This window comes from Asparagus officinalis, chromosome 4 (genome assembly GCF_001876935.1).
Source record: "Asparagus officinalis chromosome 4, Aspof.V1, whole genome shotgun sequence".
Taxonomy (NCBI): domain Eukaryota; kingdom Viridiplantae; phylum Streptophyta; class Magnoliopsida; order Asparagales; family Asparagaceae; genus Asparagus; species Asparagus officinalis.
The window spans coordinates 139,086,087-139,103,934 of NC_033797.1; the positions used below are offsets into that span (position 1 = coordinate 139,086,087).

Here is a 17,848-nt window from a genome sequence, read left to right on the forward strand (position 1 = left end):
TCAACGCCGGAGCTGACGAGGTCGCCGAGAAAAGCTCCGCTAATGGGAGTAACAGTCTTGATTTGGTGGCGGAGGGGGAGGAGGAGGAGGAGGAGGTTAGTAGCAGCAGCTTCGAGGTCGCGAGAGAAGAGGGGGTTGTTGTGAGGAGTGAAGTTGAGGTGAACGAGGAGTCGCCGTACAGTTCGAAGGTTGATGGAGGAAGTAAAATCAATGGTGGAGTTGGGAGCAAGAAGAGGGTTGATGATGTTTGCTTGCCTCAGGATTTGCCGTTACGGGTGGACTCTAGGTGGAGTGATACCAAGTCCTTTGATGCCAAGAAGGTAATTTGGGTCTTTTTTTTTTATGCATATTTGATTTCTACTAGTAGAAAAATTGGGGTTGAGCTATGCTACTATTAGTGGTATTCAAAATGTGGATACTCCGCGAATTCGTGTGCCATTAGATGTGATCTACCGGACATCAACTGTCTAGAGATAAAATTCCAATGGTTTCATCTTGGTTTACCCATGTATCAAAATTTAGCGTTCCATAATTTTTTGTAAAGTTGCTTAATTTGTTGCCTCTGGATTTATGACTAAAAGCGCATCAAAATAATTGGAGTTTTGTTTCTAGGTAGCAGGTAGCCCATGCGTATTGCATCACGGCTTTTGGTACTACTAGTAGTAGCTTAGCTCGATTCGAAGAGTTGGTACATTACTTTACTAAAAGTAGAAGGATCTTTTTATGAAAATTAACAGAGTAGTTCTATTTTTGTATGAAAATTGGCAGTTTAGATCTAGTATGTTAGTTTAGTTTTCTCATTGCCTCTGTCGCAAGGATCCTCAATAATAAACTACCTGAGAAGACCCAGATTTTGCTTGCATGCATTTAGTTTATTTTGTATTGAAGAGTGCATTTTTTTAGTCAATTTATGTTAGTTGTAAGTTGTTTTCAATGCTTAAAGGAGTACCTTTAAAGTGAGGTTGGAAAAGGACTTAAATGTGTGTACAAATTGCATCAGAATGTGATAGCCTTACCTTAGTGTTGGTATCATTTGGTATAGCACCTCCTTGGAAACTCTTGCATCTGGTTTACTCGGAATTTATATTCTTGGTCAAGCTTTTTTTTTAATCCACTATTTTATGCTAGTTGGTAACTTGTTAGCTTTGAAGTATGGGTAAGAACAGTTGATCAGAGAGATTGCATTATGCATGGTTAAACTTAAAAATGTGAGAAAATTTAGAAGTGTGTATATGTGTGACAGTGCGAGTATATATGCATAAAATAGATCAATATACAAGAAAATTAAAAAGAATCGCACATCATACATCAATTTTACAACTGTCCATGAAGTTCATCGAGTCAAGTACTTATTAATGCTGCTAATTTTTTCTATCATGGAAATAATAAATCCAAAATATAATATCAAGATTACAACTCTAATTTCCTTTCTCACTGAAGAATTTAGATGGCTTATCATATAGATGCACTCCCCAGATTTCTTCCCTTATGGTGGTGCCAGTGGGAAACTATGACCATTGGCATGTGTGATGTGCGTACCAGAAGGAAAAGGAGGGTAAAGATGTAAACTCTTAATTATGAACCTTTAAAATATATGTCAATGGACATGGACATAATTAACTAGCATATACTATTATATGATCTGACAGTTAATTAAGACAGCATAGATTGAGCTATGACTCTGATCTTTCAATGAAAAGTTCTGGTTCCTATACAGATCAATTTTAAATTATAAATATTATCAATTACCTTTTGTAACTGACTTGTGTTGGTTCTTTCGAGTTGAGTGTAATTACGAGAAAAAAGAATAGTGTTTTACTATTATCATGCAAGTATAAACCTTAAAATACTTGCTAATATATGTGGACATAGATTAGTTAATAAATAGCATGTAAAAATTTAGACTTGACTAACACAAAATGAATAAGGTATTTTTTTCATTGGAATCCAATGGTTAGCAAGAACAAGAAGTAGTGATTTACCTAGGAAGCCCACACTTGGGGTTGTGTATGTCCTGCCCATATGCCTACCAACTACCAAGGCCTTCATTTATAGTTTTACCTTGAAACCGTTGAAGTATCCTATATATTAGATGTATGTATACTCTTTAATGTCCAATATTAGCTCTGTATGTTGCGAACTCTGGACACACTACTCTTGTTTTATATATCGGGCAGAATGAATAAACCATATTCTATTACCGCTTGATTCTTGTTACTATTTACACAACCCTGTTCCTGTTGTTTAGAAAGTGGAACAAGAAATCGGGAATATATTGGTGGCTGAGCTTTGATGCATCAGAAAACTTGTGTACATAGTCCTATGATAACATTAGCCAGTGCTTTTATGATCAATATCTTCAAGCTTTTATGATTGATATCTTCAACCCTGTTATTTGCCAGACTAACATTTGAAAATTTATTGTTTCAGAAGCTTCAAGCTTGGTGCCAGCTTTCAAATGGGGACTGGGCATTAGGGAAGATAATATCTACTTCAGGGCAAGAGTCCATCATATCTCTTCCGGAGGGCAAAGTATGTGTTACTTTTGCAAATCTTACAAAGGAATTGTCTTCTTTGGCAGTTGTACGTAGTTGATGCTGTACCCTTTTCAGGTATTGACGTTGAAAACAGAGCGTCTTTTACCTGCAAACCCTGATATCCTTGATGGTGTAGACGATTTGATGCAGCTGAGTTATTTACATGAGCCATCAGTATTGTACAATTTGCAATATAGATATAATCAGGACATGATTTATGTGAGTACTTTCGTTCAACTCGGGCATCGCACATATGTCAAATGCTTTCAGCTACAATGTCTCTTAATCTTTAATTAATTAATTTTTTTGTTCATTCGGTATTTGCAACTTAGACTAAAGCTGGACCAGTGTTGGTTGCTATCAACCCATTCAAGGATGTTAAGTTATACGGAATCGAGTACATTGATGCATATAGACGTAAATCTATGAGCAGTCCACATGTTTATGCTATAGCAGATACTGCTATCCGTGAAATGATAAGAGGTTATTCAGCTTGGACTTTAGGCAATCTCTTTCTGAGATAGGGTCTATTTTATCCTGCTTCTCTGTCTATCTTATGACTAATATCTGATTCTTTTTTCTTTGCAGATGAAGTCAATCAATCGATAGTCATAAGGTTTGTTGTTCTTTACTAACTTCTCTAATTGAAGAAGTCATATATATTGAGTTCCTTTTTGTTGTTATTTTTTTAAATAAAAATTTTATTTTCTTTCTTGTCAGTTAGATACAGCTGAAAGTCATATTCTATTTATTCTTCTTTTTTCGTGTTTATTGCATTTTTTAAGTTGCCAGTAAAATAAATTTTGAAATTGACTTGTGACATTTTGTTTAATGAGTAAAGATTATTGTGCTTGTACCATCACAAGGTATTCAGACGAGTCAAAAGGAAAGTAAATAATTTCTTAGTGTTAGATAACCACTTTGGTCAAAAACCATTAGCTAATGAAAGATGAACCATCACTTTTTTATGCTGCAATATTGACACTTTGTCACGTGGAATATAATACCTTACATGCGGAAGAAACATCATATATGAGTAAAAGAAATATGTTGTTTTACTAGGTTACATCGGAATTTGAACTGAGGAATGAGGATCTTCTACTTTTGGTAATTTGGTTGTGTTCTGCACCATGTCAGACAAATACTTTAACCAAAATCTAAAGAGTGGAGGGACAACAAATGTTTTAGAGGAAAAAAAATCCAACATTTGTAAAATGTGAAAGTAAAAACTATTGGGTTTCATACAATGGCCCAAATTTTTTTTTTTTTGGAATTTGATGAATCTGGGTTTTTGGTTCTGCTTTTTAACTTCTTATTTTTTTATCCATGCATTTTTCGTTGGCCACGACTATCAATCAATCTTATTTTGTATGATCCACTTTTGTCACATACGCTTTTCACACATATACTAAGCAATGTAAATTAGTGAATTTTGTATAATAAGTAATGGGAAGATCAATGCTACCAACATTATAGCATAACTGATCAAGATTTGAAGAGGTTGCTGAGATTCTGATGAGTTCATGTTACAGTCTTTCTCAACCATCGCCTACAATTTGTCAAGACTGATTTTGATTTTCATAGATAGAACTGTTTTTTTTTTTTTTTGAACTGTCTAAACAGATAGTTTTTTTTCCACACCTGCCACAATTTCCGTAGATGAGATGAAGCCTACTTATATGCAATTACTCTTATATTTCATTCACCCCTAACTGGATTAGCAACATAGTTGTAGAAGATATTTATCTTCTAGGAAACCCATAGCTGTGATATGTCAAATCACAAGTCGCTGACTATTTTTAAGTTTCCTTTGGTGTAACTTGTCCCTTTCATTTTCAATCCACGGAGCGAACTTGTTAAGTTGCTCATAGAAGGTTAATTATGGTTGCAGTATTTGGGCTGTAAAAGCAATAGAGGATAGGGCATTACTGTATCAGTAAAGGTACTTGTTTAGTTCACCCACACGCTATTCTTCTTGTTTATTTTTCTCCTTTCAGAAGCAGGAACATGCTTTGGTTTTTGGCCTTTTCCTTGTGCCTTGTAGTTTAATGCTATATCTGTATCAAGATGTATCATGTTCTTCTTTTGCTGACTTTTTATTAGTCTAGTAGAATTCCAGTGGGTTTCTATTTTGTTGCATGAACTTAAAACACATACAATAAGGTAGGTTGTTTTAGTTGGCTCTTGGTCTGTTATCCACAGTTGCTTTAGTCAGGGAGTTTGCACTAATTTGGGGCTTTGAAGGTTGATGTCAACTTGACAATTTAGAGGGTTGATATCAAGTTGAAAACTGGTAATTAATTTTTTTTTTCAATGCTCATTAGCTTGGAAAGTACGCTTAGATTATGAGGATTAATGTCATTTCCTCCTGATGCTGCATTCATTATCTTCTCTACATCTAGGCGAGTCCATGAATAGCCTTCAATTAATTACAGCAGGGGATTAAAATCCGGTGATTCCTTGTTGAATCTAACAATTGATCATGAAAAAAGTTCATTATGTCCTTTTGCTAATTGCAATCTGCTTACCAGTGGTGAAAGTGGAGCAGGGAAAACTGAAACAGCAAAAATAGCAATGCAATACTTGGCTGCTCTTGGAGGAGGCAGTGGAATAGAATATGAAATCTTACAGACTAATCCCATACTTGAGGCGTTCGGCAATGCTAAAACATCAAGAAATCACAACTCCAGCCGCTTTGTAAGCTTTCTTGTTCTCACTACGAACTTTTGTGTCGCAAGTTTAATATAAAGCTTAAACTTCAAGCATAGATCTGGGAATTGAATTAAATGGACAACACATAAAGTATGCCACGTTAAATTCTTTTCTTTCTCTGCAGTGCTTCTCTCAAATTTTTAATATGTCATTTATCTGCAGGGCAAGCTGATTGAAATTCATTTTAGCGTTACTGGAAAAATTTCTGGTGCCAAGATTCAGACCTGTAAGAGCAACAATCTTTAGTAAATTTTAGTTCTGTATAATTTCTCTTGCTTTGAAAACTGACCTCAATGGTGTCACCTATGTTTTGTTTTTGGTGACTGTAATTCGACTCTATCCGGACAGTTTTACTAGAAAAGGTAATTATATTGCCTTTGTGCTTACTTTAGTTTGTCATGATGTTGGCATTCTGTGTCATTTTATACGATTGCTTATATCTTGAACAGTCGAGAGTTGTCCAATGTGCGGTTGGCGAACGGTCGTATCATATATTTTATCAGCTTTGTGCTGGTGCTCCATCAACTCTTAGAGGTATACATTTTCTCATTTCGTTATTTGATTTTTCATTTGGTTGTTAGAGTAAAATTTCCTGACCTGTGATGTTTTAATAAAAATTGAAAATTTTGCTGATGTTATTCAAAATTTCAACTCTGCTTGATGAGATAATTTGCTTCATCTGTATGAGGATCTCTTATTCATACCTGAAAATTCACTTGCATACTGTAGATCTTTTACTCTTAAGAATTTATGGTATTAAAAACCTACTCTGTAGCTTTTTTGCATACGTCATATGCTTCTGTATCTGAATTGTCTTTATCATGCAATTTGTGTCACCTACATGGTCTATTTTTTTGTAGTCGGTATAATATTAGACGCTTGCTATCATGTCCTAGCGTATTTTTTTTTGTTCATTACAAACTCAATGAATGCATTTAGTTTTTCCTTTTTCCAGTTACAGATAGTTGTGAAATTATTTGCGCTGTTAATTATTGTTTTTACCAAAGTTTTATTGGTTTTTCCCCATTCCCATTTAGGGGCAGTTGTAGCATTCTGTCCAGTTCTCTTTGTTGGATACCCTAGATGTAGTATTCATCTCTGGTTCAAGTTAATATGTTCTCAAGTCTCAACTATTGGATGCCTATCATTTATCTGGGATATCTACCTGTATAAAGGCATACTTACATAGTTTATCTGTGCGTATATTGTTTACCTTTTCTCTATATGAAGGGCATGTTTACCTTGTTATTGCATGCTTGTGACCATTTTATACTTGCCTACTAAACTGGTGCCGTTCTGGAACAGAGAAACTTAATTTGAGAAATGTGCATGAATACAAATATTTGAAGCAGAGCAATTGTTTCTCTATTGCTGGGGTTGATGATGCTGAAAGGTTTCGGTCTGTTGTGGTAATCAAAGATGTTCATAAAAATTATATCATTTCCTGTATTTCATATACTGGTTTTTGAAACTTCGGTTCTTTGCGCTCATTAACTAGAGATTTTCAGGAAGCCATGAATGTTGTACATATCAGCAGAGAGGACCAAGATAATGTATTCGCAATGCTTGCTGCTGTTCTATGGTTGGGAAACATTTCCTTTACTGTGATCGATAATGAAAACCATGCTGAAGTTGTGGCTGATGAAGGTATGTTTTTTATAATCATTTAGGAAACAAAAACTAAAAGTGTTCTAAAATTTTCCAACATATTAACTGAATGATAATTGATGGCTTCATATGTTAGGCTTAACCTTTTGGGAAATAATATTTAACATGCTACAAAAATATGAAAATTGGATATAAGAATGTCATACACAAACTTTTCCATGAGTCATCTCTTGTGATCTTATGGTTGGATATTAGCCACATTTGAACTGGAAAGTAGTTCAATATTTCTTAGAAAAGGGTGAATGCAAGAGCTAAATCTAGAGAGAGCCTAGCTATAGACATGACAGAAGTTAAACTCGTACAAAGCAGTTACAGTAAAAGGTACCCAACATTAGAGTCAAATGTTGAAACTTTGGTGTTTGGAGTATATGGTGATTGGCCTCATCATTATCATGTTGATACTGGGACATGAGTAAGAACAGTTTTTAATGTATGGATTATCTAGTCATGGCTATTGCATTGGTATATGGGAACTAACAGATTCAGCTTCTTAGTCCTCATATGTTGGTTCTCAGGTGGGGGAAACTGGCAAGAACTGGATGTTGATGGGTGAACTAATTATCAATGATTTCTGAAGTATAAGATTATTTCTAACAAAGTTGTTTTGATGTAATAAATCAGAGTAAATTATGAATTTTCAACTTCATGATCTGTGAGCTACTCAATGCACATGAATTTTCAACTGTAGATACCTTAAGCCACGATTATGATGGATGAAAAGGATTGTTCATGAGGATAACTCGACTCATGGATCACGAAATCCTTATTTTTATCTTGAATTGTTTGTTTTACAAGCACTTGATGCATGATCGATCAACCAATAGAAGTTAGCTTATGAGTTAATGGATTTCTTTGAATAGGAAACATGTAAATCAAAGTTAGCACCATGAATTAACCAATTTCTTTGCATAAAATATGCACTGTGATAGTGATGATAACCATGCAATTGTTCTTCAAGTATTAAAGCCTCTACCGATGTTTGTGTTTGTGATAATCTTCTACTTCTATAACTGGTTGATTTAGAACTATTAGATTTACATTAATCCGGATGGAGGCTTTATCTGTTTATACATATTGAATATTTGTTCTTTTATACATCTTTCAAACAGAACAAACCTCTTAACAGTTCCTAAAGTTTTTTGTCAATCATTTTTTGTGCAATTCAAGAACTGTTCATCATAACGACTCTTGTAAATTTATTCGCTCATGCATTATTACAGGTGCACATACTGTTGCAAGACTTATTGGGTGTGATATTGCGGATTTAAAATTAGCTTTATCTACTCGTAAGATGAGAGTTCGTAATGAGGACATTGTCCAAAAGCTTACTTTATCACAGGTTGCCTAATTTATCAAATAATTCCACCAAGTTATGCTATATTTTAAAGCCATAGAGGATTAATTATCCAATTTTCATCTTCTTTTTTTTCCCAAGGCTATTGACGCGAGAGATGCACTAGCAAAATCTTTGTATGCAAGTTTGTTTGAATGGCTTGTGGAACAAATAAATAAATCATTGGAAGTAGGCAAGAAACGAACTGGCAGATCGATCAGCATTCTTGATATATATGGTTTTGAATCTTTCGATGTAAGTTCTTTGGACTTTGCCTTCTTCTTATACATAAGTTAGCTTTTGTATTGATGGAAATATTATGATCTACAGAAAAATAGCTTTGAACAATTCTGCATAAATTATGCGAACGAGAGGCTGCAGCAACATTTTAACCGCCATTTATTTAAGCTCGAACAGGAGGTAAGTTTCTGGTACTCTTCATTAAGTTGTTAATATAGCTATAGATCAAGAGATCTTTAGAAGTTTTCATCATAACAATTTTCATTTAAAAACTTATAATTACCTTTGCAGTTTCTGTATTATGCTCCATAATGGCTTACTGCTGATGTGATTATGAATTAGGAAGTCATAAAGTGTTGCTTATTATACTAATCTAGTAATCTGTTGGAATGTTGGGTTTTATTCTGTTTTTCCTCCTCACTTTTTTCCCCAATAAGCTAAATAAAATTTGGTTTTGCTCTGAGAGTTATCATTCGGTAGTTTTCGAATTAATAGTTAATCAAGCTCGGATATATAGTTATTTACTTGATGCACATGTCCTAATATTTTGTTTATCTGCAATATTTTCTCACTATTATGATTTTATGCTGCAGGAATACATTCAAGATGGCATAGACTGGGCAAAAGTGGATTTTGAAGATAACAAGGATTGCTTAAACCTTTTTGAGAAAGTATGTTTTCTAACACTCACTGTGTATGCCAGTATTTATACACACCTTATAGAATTGTTTTGAAAGATATGCGGAATTAGTCATACTATCAGCACATCACCTGCCCCTCCCACCTTTACCCCGACCATTCACCATTTGTAAATCTATGTCAACGCTATACAGTTATCTTTTTTTATTCATATTTCTTGATATTTATAAGTGGATTCTATTACTTCTCCTAAGTAACATGAACTTTTTCTTTACATGATCTTTTTTCTTTCTTGTTTGATGTTTATGCAGAAGCCACTAGGATTGCTGTCTCTTTTGGATGAGGAGTCCATGTTTCCAAATGGTACCGATCTTACATTTGCAAACAAACTTAAGCAACATCTCAATTCTAATTCCTGCTTCAGAGGTGACAGAGAGAAAGCTTTTAGTGTTAAACACTATGCGGGAGAGGTTGCTATTTGTATCCTTCGTAACACTCCTTTGCAATTTTTTTCTTTCTCATACATGTTCTGCATACCCAGAATTATAGACATTTTTTTCTCATATTATCAGGTTGCATATGACACCTCAGGGTTCTTGGAGAAGAATAGGGATCCATTACACATGGACTCTATTCAACTCCTTGCTTCTTGCAAATGTCGTCTTCCAAAAATATTTGCATCCAATTTGCTTGAACAATCTGAGAAGGCAGCTGGTAACCTGTTCAAGGCTGAAGGCTTAGTGTGGCAACAAAGTTTAAGGTACTAATTTCATTACTGTCTTGGTAACCATCTCCAGGAGGTTCTTGCAGCACTGATTAATGCATTTAACTTCAAAAGGATGCTCAGGGACTTGTTTTTAGTGCTAACTGACATATTGTAGTATTTTTTTGGTTTTAAACTCAGACAATTGAGGACACTTTACCTAAACACTTCCAAGAAACTTGTAATCACAAACTTGATGGTATCACACTCCCATGCAATTCTAGAGCTTTCATATACGCGTGTCATAGATTGCAATTTTCCTATGACAGGGATTTTTTTGCTGCATTTTTAAGATAATTTGTCTGCATAACCTATTATAAGCCTTCTTCTCACCAAATAATCTTTTGAGTAAGTTCCTACTATGCTACCATACCATGCTTGCTTTTTGGTAAGGTATATAGGAACTGATTTTTCTTCATCCCCAAATATACTGGATACACGATCCTGTTCTCATTGACATTTTAATTTTGACTTGATGATAGGGACAACTGTTCCAACTGATGCAAAGACTTGAGAATACAACTCCTCACTTTATACGTTGTATCAAACCAAACAACTTGCAACTTCCTGCGACATATGAACAGGGCCTTGTACTTCAGCAGCTAAGATGCTGTGGAGTTCTGGAAGTGGTTCGGATATCTAGGTCGGGGTATCCTACAAGAATGTCTCACCAAAAATTTGCTAGAAGGTAAGCAATAAACAGTATTCACATAGTAGTTTAGTTTAAGATAGAAGATTTGTTCTGATTTGTGATTTTCCCAGATATGGTTTTCTGCTTCTTGAGCATGTTGCATCTCAAGACCCTCTTAGTGTATCAGTGGCAATTCTTCAGCAGTTCAATATTCTGCCGGATATGTATCAAGTTGGCTACACAAAATTGTTCTTCAGAACAGGACAGGTGAGGTCATTACATCAGATTGTTCTCTCACTATATCATGAAATGTGCATCACGAGGCAACACAGAATAATTCCTTTAAACGATTATGTATCCTATTTTTAGTAATATCTGAAGATGATACTATAAAACAGTTTTTCATGGCAGTCAGCTATGCTTGGCTTTAAATTTCCTGTGAGTTCTTACTTTTAAATATATAGTTTTTCATGGCAGTCAGCTATGCTGGGCTTTATATTTCCTGTGAGTTTCTTACTTTTAAATATATGATCCTCCCCCCTAAAGTTGAGTTGCTCTTGAAAAGGAAGCTTATATGGTGACAAGTGTCTACTTTTTTGCATAGCATAAGACCAGTGTTTTACTTCTTTCCGGAATCTTATCAAACTGTCTCTTTAGCAAACATATTAAGCTGGGTCAATCTACAGATAAGCGCTCTTGAAGATACAAGAAATCGTACTCTCCACGGGATCTTAAGGGTTCAGAGCTGCTTCAGAGGCCATCAGGCTCGGCGCTATGTGAAGGAGCGGGTGAAAGGAATTGTTGCATTACAATCATGTATGTTTCTCGACCTCTGTATATCTTTCTTTATACTGTCTGATATATGCAAAACAATTATCCGCATGAGAGCAAAGTAGGTGATATTTTCTTTGTTTACTTTGAACTGTTGCCAATGGATACCGTTAAAGTGTAATCATTTTCCTCATATATGATCTGCAGTTATCCGGGGTGACAAGGCACGTCGATTGTATTCCAGCATGGTGCAAAGACATAGAGCTGCAATAGCATTGCAAAGAAACATAAGAGGAAGAATTAACAGGAAAGAATTTGAAAACATCTGCGGTGCTTCATTAGTTATACAATCTGGTGAGGACTCCTCTCCTTTATATTGTTTAGCTTATTTTTAACCTAAGGCGCCTCTATGGAGATGGTGTATTTGAAGTTTAATCTTTCTTTCGTCACCTTTCATTTCTGCATTCAGTTATACGTGGATGGCTTGTCAGAAGGTGTTCTGGAGATGTTGCTTTACTGGATTCATACAGGACACTTATGGACAAGAAGGTAACCGTTATTATTATTTTCACATATTAGTTGGTTTATAGGTTAAATGTAGTACTTAAAGTGCTTTTGTCAATTGTTATTTTAAACGGATTTCTCTAATTTTGAGTTTGAATATTTATTTCACGAAGGGTTATTTCCACATATACGCCTTAAATCACGGGTATTTGCAAAAATACCCTCCAAATCTCGGTATTTACAAAACTACCCCTCAAATCATCAATTTTGGAAAAAAATTCCCTCAGAGCAATTAATCATCAACTTAAATAAGTTAATTTGTAATCACAATGTAAACATTATCAACAAAATAGTCAAATTTTAGCACCAAGTTGATGATTTGTTGATTTTAGGGGTATTTTTTTACAAAGTTGATGATTTGAGGGGTAGTTTTGCAAATACTTAACTTAGGAGGCTATTTTTGCTAATACCCATAATTTAAGGACTATATATGCAAATAACCGTTTCAAGAAAAGGCAGTTATGTTCATTGTTTGTAGTTCTATTATCTTCTTAATAATAGCATCCAACATATCTTGAATATCTCCTAACATACCATAGCTTGCTTCACTATACTACATAGTAATCAATTTAATTTCGTCTGGCGCCAATAAAGGTAAATTTGGCAGATACAGTGAATCATGGCACAGGTTACTCTTTGGAATTAGCGTATAGGCGTAGGTACATATATGTGTATCATGGAGCTTACATAATTTATATGGTTAGATATAATATACTATTTATTAGCATAAATAAGTGATTATCTATCAATTGCTGGCCTATCTCGATCTCGATTGCGTATCGTTTAATTTTCTGAAGTCGCTCCCTTTATTTTATTTTTTTGTCAGGGAGCCGAATCTGAGGAAGTAGTAATCAAGGCATCAGTCCTATCCGAACTCCAAAGAAGAATCCTCAAAGCTGAAGCATCACTAAAAGCAAAAGAAGAAGAAAACAACATACTCCACCAAAAGCTCCAACAATACGAAACCCGATGGTCTGAATACGAACAAAAGATGAAATCAATGGAAGAAGTGTGGCAAAAACAAATGAGTTCTCTACAATCAAGCCTCTCCATCGCCAAGAGAAGCATCACCACCGACGAAGCTCAGAGAAAATCCGATGCATCGGTTGAACAAAGCTGGGACAGTAGCACAAGGGAAAATATCGAATCAAGATGGCATTTAGATTTACGAGGAGAACGGTCTGGATCAAGAATCAACGACGGAAGTATGAGTCCTAGTCTTAGTATCGTCAGTCGGTTGACAGAGGAGTTTGACCAGCGAAGACAAGTGTTTTTGGATGATAGTAGATTCTTGGTTGAAGTGAAATCGGGACAAATTGATGCGAGGTTGGATCCAGAGAAGGAGCTTCGGAGACTGAAACAGTCGTTCGAGCTATGGAAAAAGGATTTCAATCTTCGTCTGCGAGAGACGAAGGTAATCATACACAAGCTTGCAAGTGATGAAGCTGGCAGGGATAAGGCGAAGAAGAAATGGTGGGTGAGGCTGAATAGCACTAAGATTATGTAAATCGTTCCTGAGTGTTTTTTTTAACATGCATTTATATTGAGTGCACGCATATTTATCAAAGGGTAATGTATCTTGTGTGTTATTGTTGCTTAGTATTCTTGTGGGATCAGAGAGAGAATTCACGTATCTCTGCCAATTTGTGTATACCGGTTGTAAAGAGTAACCAATTATTGGTGTAAAGCTTTGTTGTGATGTATTCAATGCGGTCAAAAATTCACTACGAACTCTGGGTTTTTTTTGGCAAAATATAGTATTTGATATTATTTTATAGAAGATGGTGTAAAGTTCAAGCAACCCATGTCAGGATAGAAGAAATTTTTACTGTAGACCAAATCCCAGATTTAATCCCTAAAACCGACCCACTTAAAGTTATTTATGAGAATCGACCCACTCTGAGTTAATTACGGTGTTAATTAGTTGGGGTTGCTAACCCCGACTACTTAGTAGCCTAATTACAAGCGGGGTGTCAGATCGTGGAGTTTATTTCACTTCCTCTCTCTTTTTTATCATTTGATATTAGTTAGAAGGATAACTATTATCAAACCCTCTCTCAAGTTCATTTGAGAGAGAGGGGAGAAACACGTTAAAGAGGAAGGAGAAAATGGTAGTTTTGATATATCAATGGGTTTTAACTGTTTTTTTAAATGCAAGGTGCTTTGTAATGAAAAGATTACATGAGGGGGTTTCATGATAAGCAACCAAACTTAAGGAAGATTTCACATTAATTACCCCAGTTAGAAAGTATTTCATAGTAAAATTATGATATGCACACAAATACACCATAAATAACGATATGGACCCCAAGTAGAGTCATAAAGGAATTGTAAAAAAAAAAAGGACAAATTTTCAAAACCATCCTATTTTGAAATTTATTTATAAAAAACAACCTCTTTTAGACTTAATTGCAAAAACCGACCCAGTTGGTTGAAACTGGGTCGGTTTTTGAAAAAAAAAATTCCAAACTTCACGGGAGTTGAACTCCCGTGAAGTTTTTTCTCATAACAAAACTTCACGGGAGTTCAACTCCCGTGAAGTTTGAAAAAAAAAATTTCAAAAACCGACCCAGTTTCAACCAACTGGGTCGGTTTTTTATTTATTAGCATAAATAAGTGATTATCTATCAATTGCTGGCCTATCTCGATCTCGATTGCGTATCGTTTAATTTTCTGAAGTCGCTCCCTTTATTTTATTTTTTTGTCAGGGAGCCGAATCTGAGGAAGTAGTAATCAAGGCATCAGTCCTATCCGAACTCCAAAGAAGAATCCTCAAAGCTGAAGCATCACTAAAAGCAAAAGAAGAAGAAAACAACATACTCCACCAAAAGCTCCAACAATACGAAACCCGATGGTCTGAATACGAACAAAAGATGAAATCAATGGAAGAAGTGTGGCAAAAACAAATGAGTTCTCTACAATCAAGCCTCTCCATCGCCAAGAGAAGCATCACCACCGACGAAGCTCAGAGAAAATCCGATGCATCGGTTGAACAAAGCTGGGACAGTAGCACAAGGGAAAATATCGAATCAAGATGGCATTTAGATTTACGAGGAGAACGGTCTGGATCAAGAATCAACGACGGAAGTATGAGTCCTAGTCTTAGTATCGTCAGTCGGTTGACAGAGGAGTTTGACCAGCGAAGACAAGTGTTTTTGGATGATAGTAGATTCTTGGTTGAAGTGAAATCGGGACAAATTGATGCGAGGTTGGATCCAGAGAAGGAGCTTCGGAGACTGAAACAGTCGTTCGAGCTATGGAAAAAGGATTTCAATCTTCGTCTGCGAGAGACGAAGGTAATCATACACAAGCTTGCAAGTGATGAAGCTGGCAGGGATAAGGCGAAGAAGAAATGGTGGGTGAGGCTGAATAGCACTAAGATTATGTAAATCGTTCCTGAGTGTTTTTTTTAACATGCATTTATATTGAGTGCACGCATATTTATCAAAGGGTAATGTATCTTGTGTGTTATTGTTGCTTAGTATTCTTGTGGGATCAGAGAGAGAATTCACGTATCTCTGCCAATTTGTGTATACCGGTTGTAAAGAGTAACCAATTATTGGTGTAAAGCTTTGTTGTGATGTATTCAATGCGGTCAAAAATTCACTACGAACTCTGGGTTTTTTTTGGCAAAATATAGTATTTGATATTATTTTATAGAAGATGGTGTAAAGTTCAAGCAACCCATGTCAGGATAGAAGAAATTTTTACTGTAGACCAAATCCCAGATTTAATCCCTAAAACCGACCCACTTAAAGTTATTTATGAGAATCGACCCACTCTGAGTTAATTACGGTGTTAATTAGTTGGGGTTGCTAACCCCGACTACTTAGTAGCCTAATTACAAGCGGGGTGTCAGATCGTGGAGTTTATTTCACTTCCTCTCTCTTTTTTATCATTTGATATTAGTTAGAAGGATAACTATTATCAAACCCTCTCTCAAGTTCATTTGAGAGAGAGGGGAGAAACACGTTAAAGAGGAAGGAGAAAATGGTAGTTTTGATATATCAATGGGTTTTAACTGTTTTTTTAAATGCAAGGTGCTTTGTAATGAAAAGATTACATGAGGGGGTTTCATGATAAGCAACCAAACTTAAGGAAGATTTCACATTAATTACCCCAGTTAGAAAGTATTTCATAGTAAAATTATGATATGCACACAAATACACCATAAATAACGATATGGACCCCAAGTAGAGTCATAAAGGAATTGTAAAAAAAAAAAGGACAAATTTTCAAAACCATCCTATTTTGAAATTTATTTATAAAAAACAACCTCTTTTAGACTTAATTGCAAAAACCGACCCAGTTGGTTGAAACTGGGTCGGTTTTTGAAAAAAAAAATTCCAAACTTCACGGGAGTTGAACTCCCGTGAAGTTTTTTCTCATAACAAAACTTCACGGGAGTTCAACTCCCGTGAAGTTTGAAAAAAAAAATTTCAAAAACCGACCCAGTTTCAACCAACTGGGTCGGTTTTTGCAATTAAGTCTAAAAGGGATCGTTTTTTATAAATAAATTTTAAAATGGGATGGTTTTGAAAATTTGTCCAAAAAAAAAAACACCCCCCGTTGACCATCAAACACCGCTGAAGTAAAAAAAACACCAATTACAATTGAACAGATGAAGAACAAAGATCCAATTGACATTTCAATTCCAGGAAACTATATATGCAGTCAGCTATTAATGTTTCTCACAACTTCAGAAAAATACATATGCAGTCGGCTACTAATGTTTAATAACTTCAGATTCTCTCATGCAGCAGCCACTAGACCTGGGCTAGCTTTTCTCAGCGTGCTTCATGTTGAACAACTGCAACAGAGAGAAGAAGACAGAAGAGGATCAAGATTCAAGTCTACATCAATGCATGACGATAAAAATTTCAAAGTATCGTAGCGAGGAAAAAAAATCATAATAGAGCGCGTTCTATAGAATATCATGTAGGAAGGAGGATCCATGCACGCGTCCCGTTGCCAATTTTAAACCAGCGAAACGATATAAAAATCGATCAGTGCAGCAAACAAATTAAAGGATCAGAGAAAACAGGAACTGGAACAGGGCAAACAATTTAGTCGCCAGCTTTAAAATTGGTGTGAGCTTCAGCTTCCTATACAATTTTCTTAGCGGGCCTCTATATGATAAAGAAAAGAAGAATCAGAAAATAAGCTTTTTTTTTTGAAGAACTGAAGTATTCCTGTTTATAGCAATCAAATTTACCGAGGAATTAACGACCTCCTCCAAAAAGAAAACTCAACCATACAAATTTTTTAGTAACACAAAGCATGGTACCAGGAACAGAGAATGAGCTACATATTTAACGAACAAATTGAATCCTAACACCAATGCCTGCTTCTTCGAAGGAAGTGAGACGGTAACTTGATATTTACTTGGTCAAACTATATGGCTTATACGCCACAAAAAAATAAGTTGGGTTAGGGGAGCTTTTTTTTGGACTTATAGGCCAAAATAAGTCAGTTGCCAAACAAGTTGAAAATCAAACAAAACAAGCTCCAAACTTCTTCCACCAAGGAAAACAAAACATCCTAGCTATTTCTCTAAAAGAAAAAAGGGTCTGCTTTTTTCTTTTTTCTTTTTTTTTTACTTTCAAATATCAAATATAAGAGGAAATTAGCACTCATACTCATAATAATACCCTCTTATTTGTAAGGAGTTTTTACATATATATCCCTCAAATCTTGGTTTCTGCAAAATTACTCTTCAATTCTCTCACATTGTTGCTTTCCTATCCCTTCCACATAACAATGTTGATTTTTAAAAGGCACACCCCTAAAATTTTCAACAATTTCCAATAATGTTGCAATATTTTCTCCGTTTAAAAACTAAAACTCTCAAGTGGGACCGGTAGAAAAGCTCAATGTGAGAGAATTTGATGATGATTTTGCAAATACTAAGACAAGGATAGAACAAACTAAGAATTCCTAGCAAAGTGAGATGAACAAAAAAAGATAATCATTACCCAGAAATTGAACAA

General features: G+C 35.3%; 1 protein-coding gene and 1 long non-coding RNA gene across 2 annotated transcripts in view; one reads left to right on the forward strand and one right to left on the reverse strand.

Moving 5' to 3' along the window:
• LOC109839380 (myosin-1-like) lies at window positions 6–13,589 on the forward strand (the record flags this gene model as incomplete). The annotated part of the gene is given in 24 exon segments (XM_020407808.1): window positions 6–320; window positions 2,431–2,532; window positions 2,613–2,756; window positions 2,870–3,020; window positions 3,126–3,153; window positions 5,069–5,234; window positions 5,412–5,475; window positions 5,598–5,611; window positions 5,699–5,783; window positions 6,555–6,658; window positions 6,758–6,896; window positions 8,138–8,256; window positions 8,353–8,505; window positions 8,581–8,670; window positions 9,084–9,161; window positions 9,441–9,599; window positions 9,702–9,858; window positions 9,861–9,889; window positions 10,375–10,580; window positions 10,655–10,790; window positions 11,210–11,339; window positions 11,502–11,648; window positions 11,764–11,843; window positions 12,685–13,589. Coding segments are annotated over 24 exon segments (3,477 nt in total), but the record flags the coding sequence as incomplete, so codon positions are not given.
• The window catches only part of LOC109839544, a 1,514-nt gene continuing 146 nt past the window's right edge, over window positions 16,481–17,848 (reverse strand). Inside the window, exon 2 of the long non-coding RNA XR_002246661.1 lies at window positions 16,481–16,668. This is a non-coding gene — a long non-coding RNA (uncharacterized LOC109839544). The remainder of the gene's footprint in view (window positions 16,669–17,848) is intronic.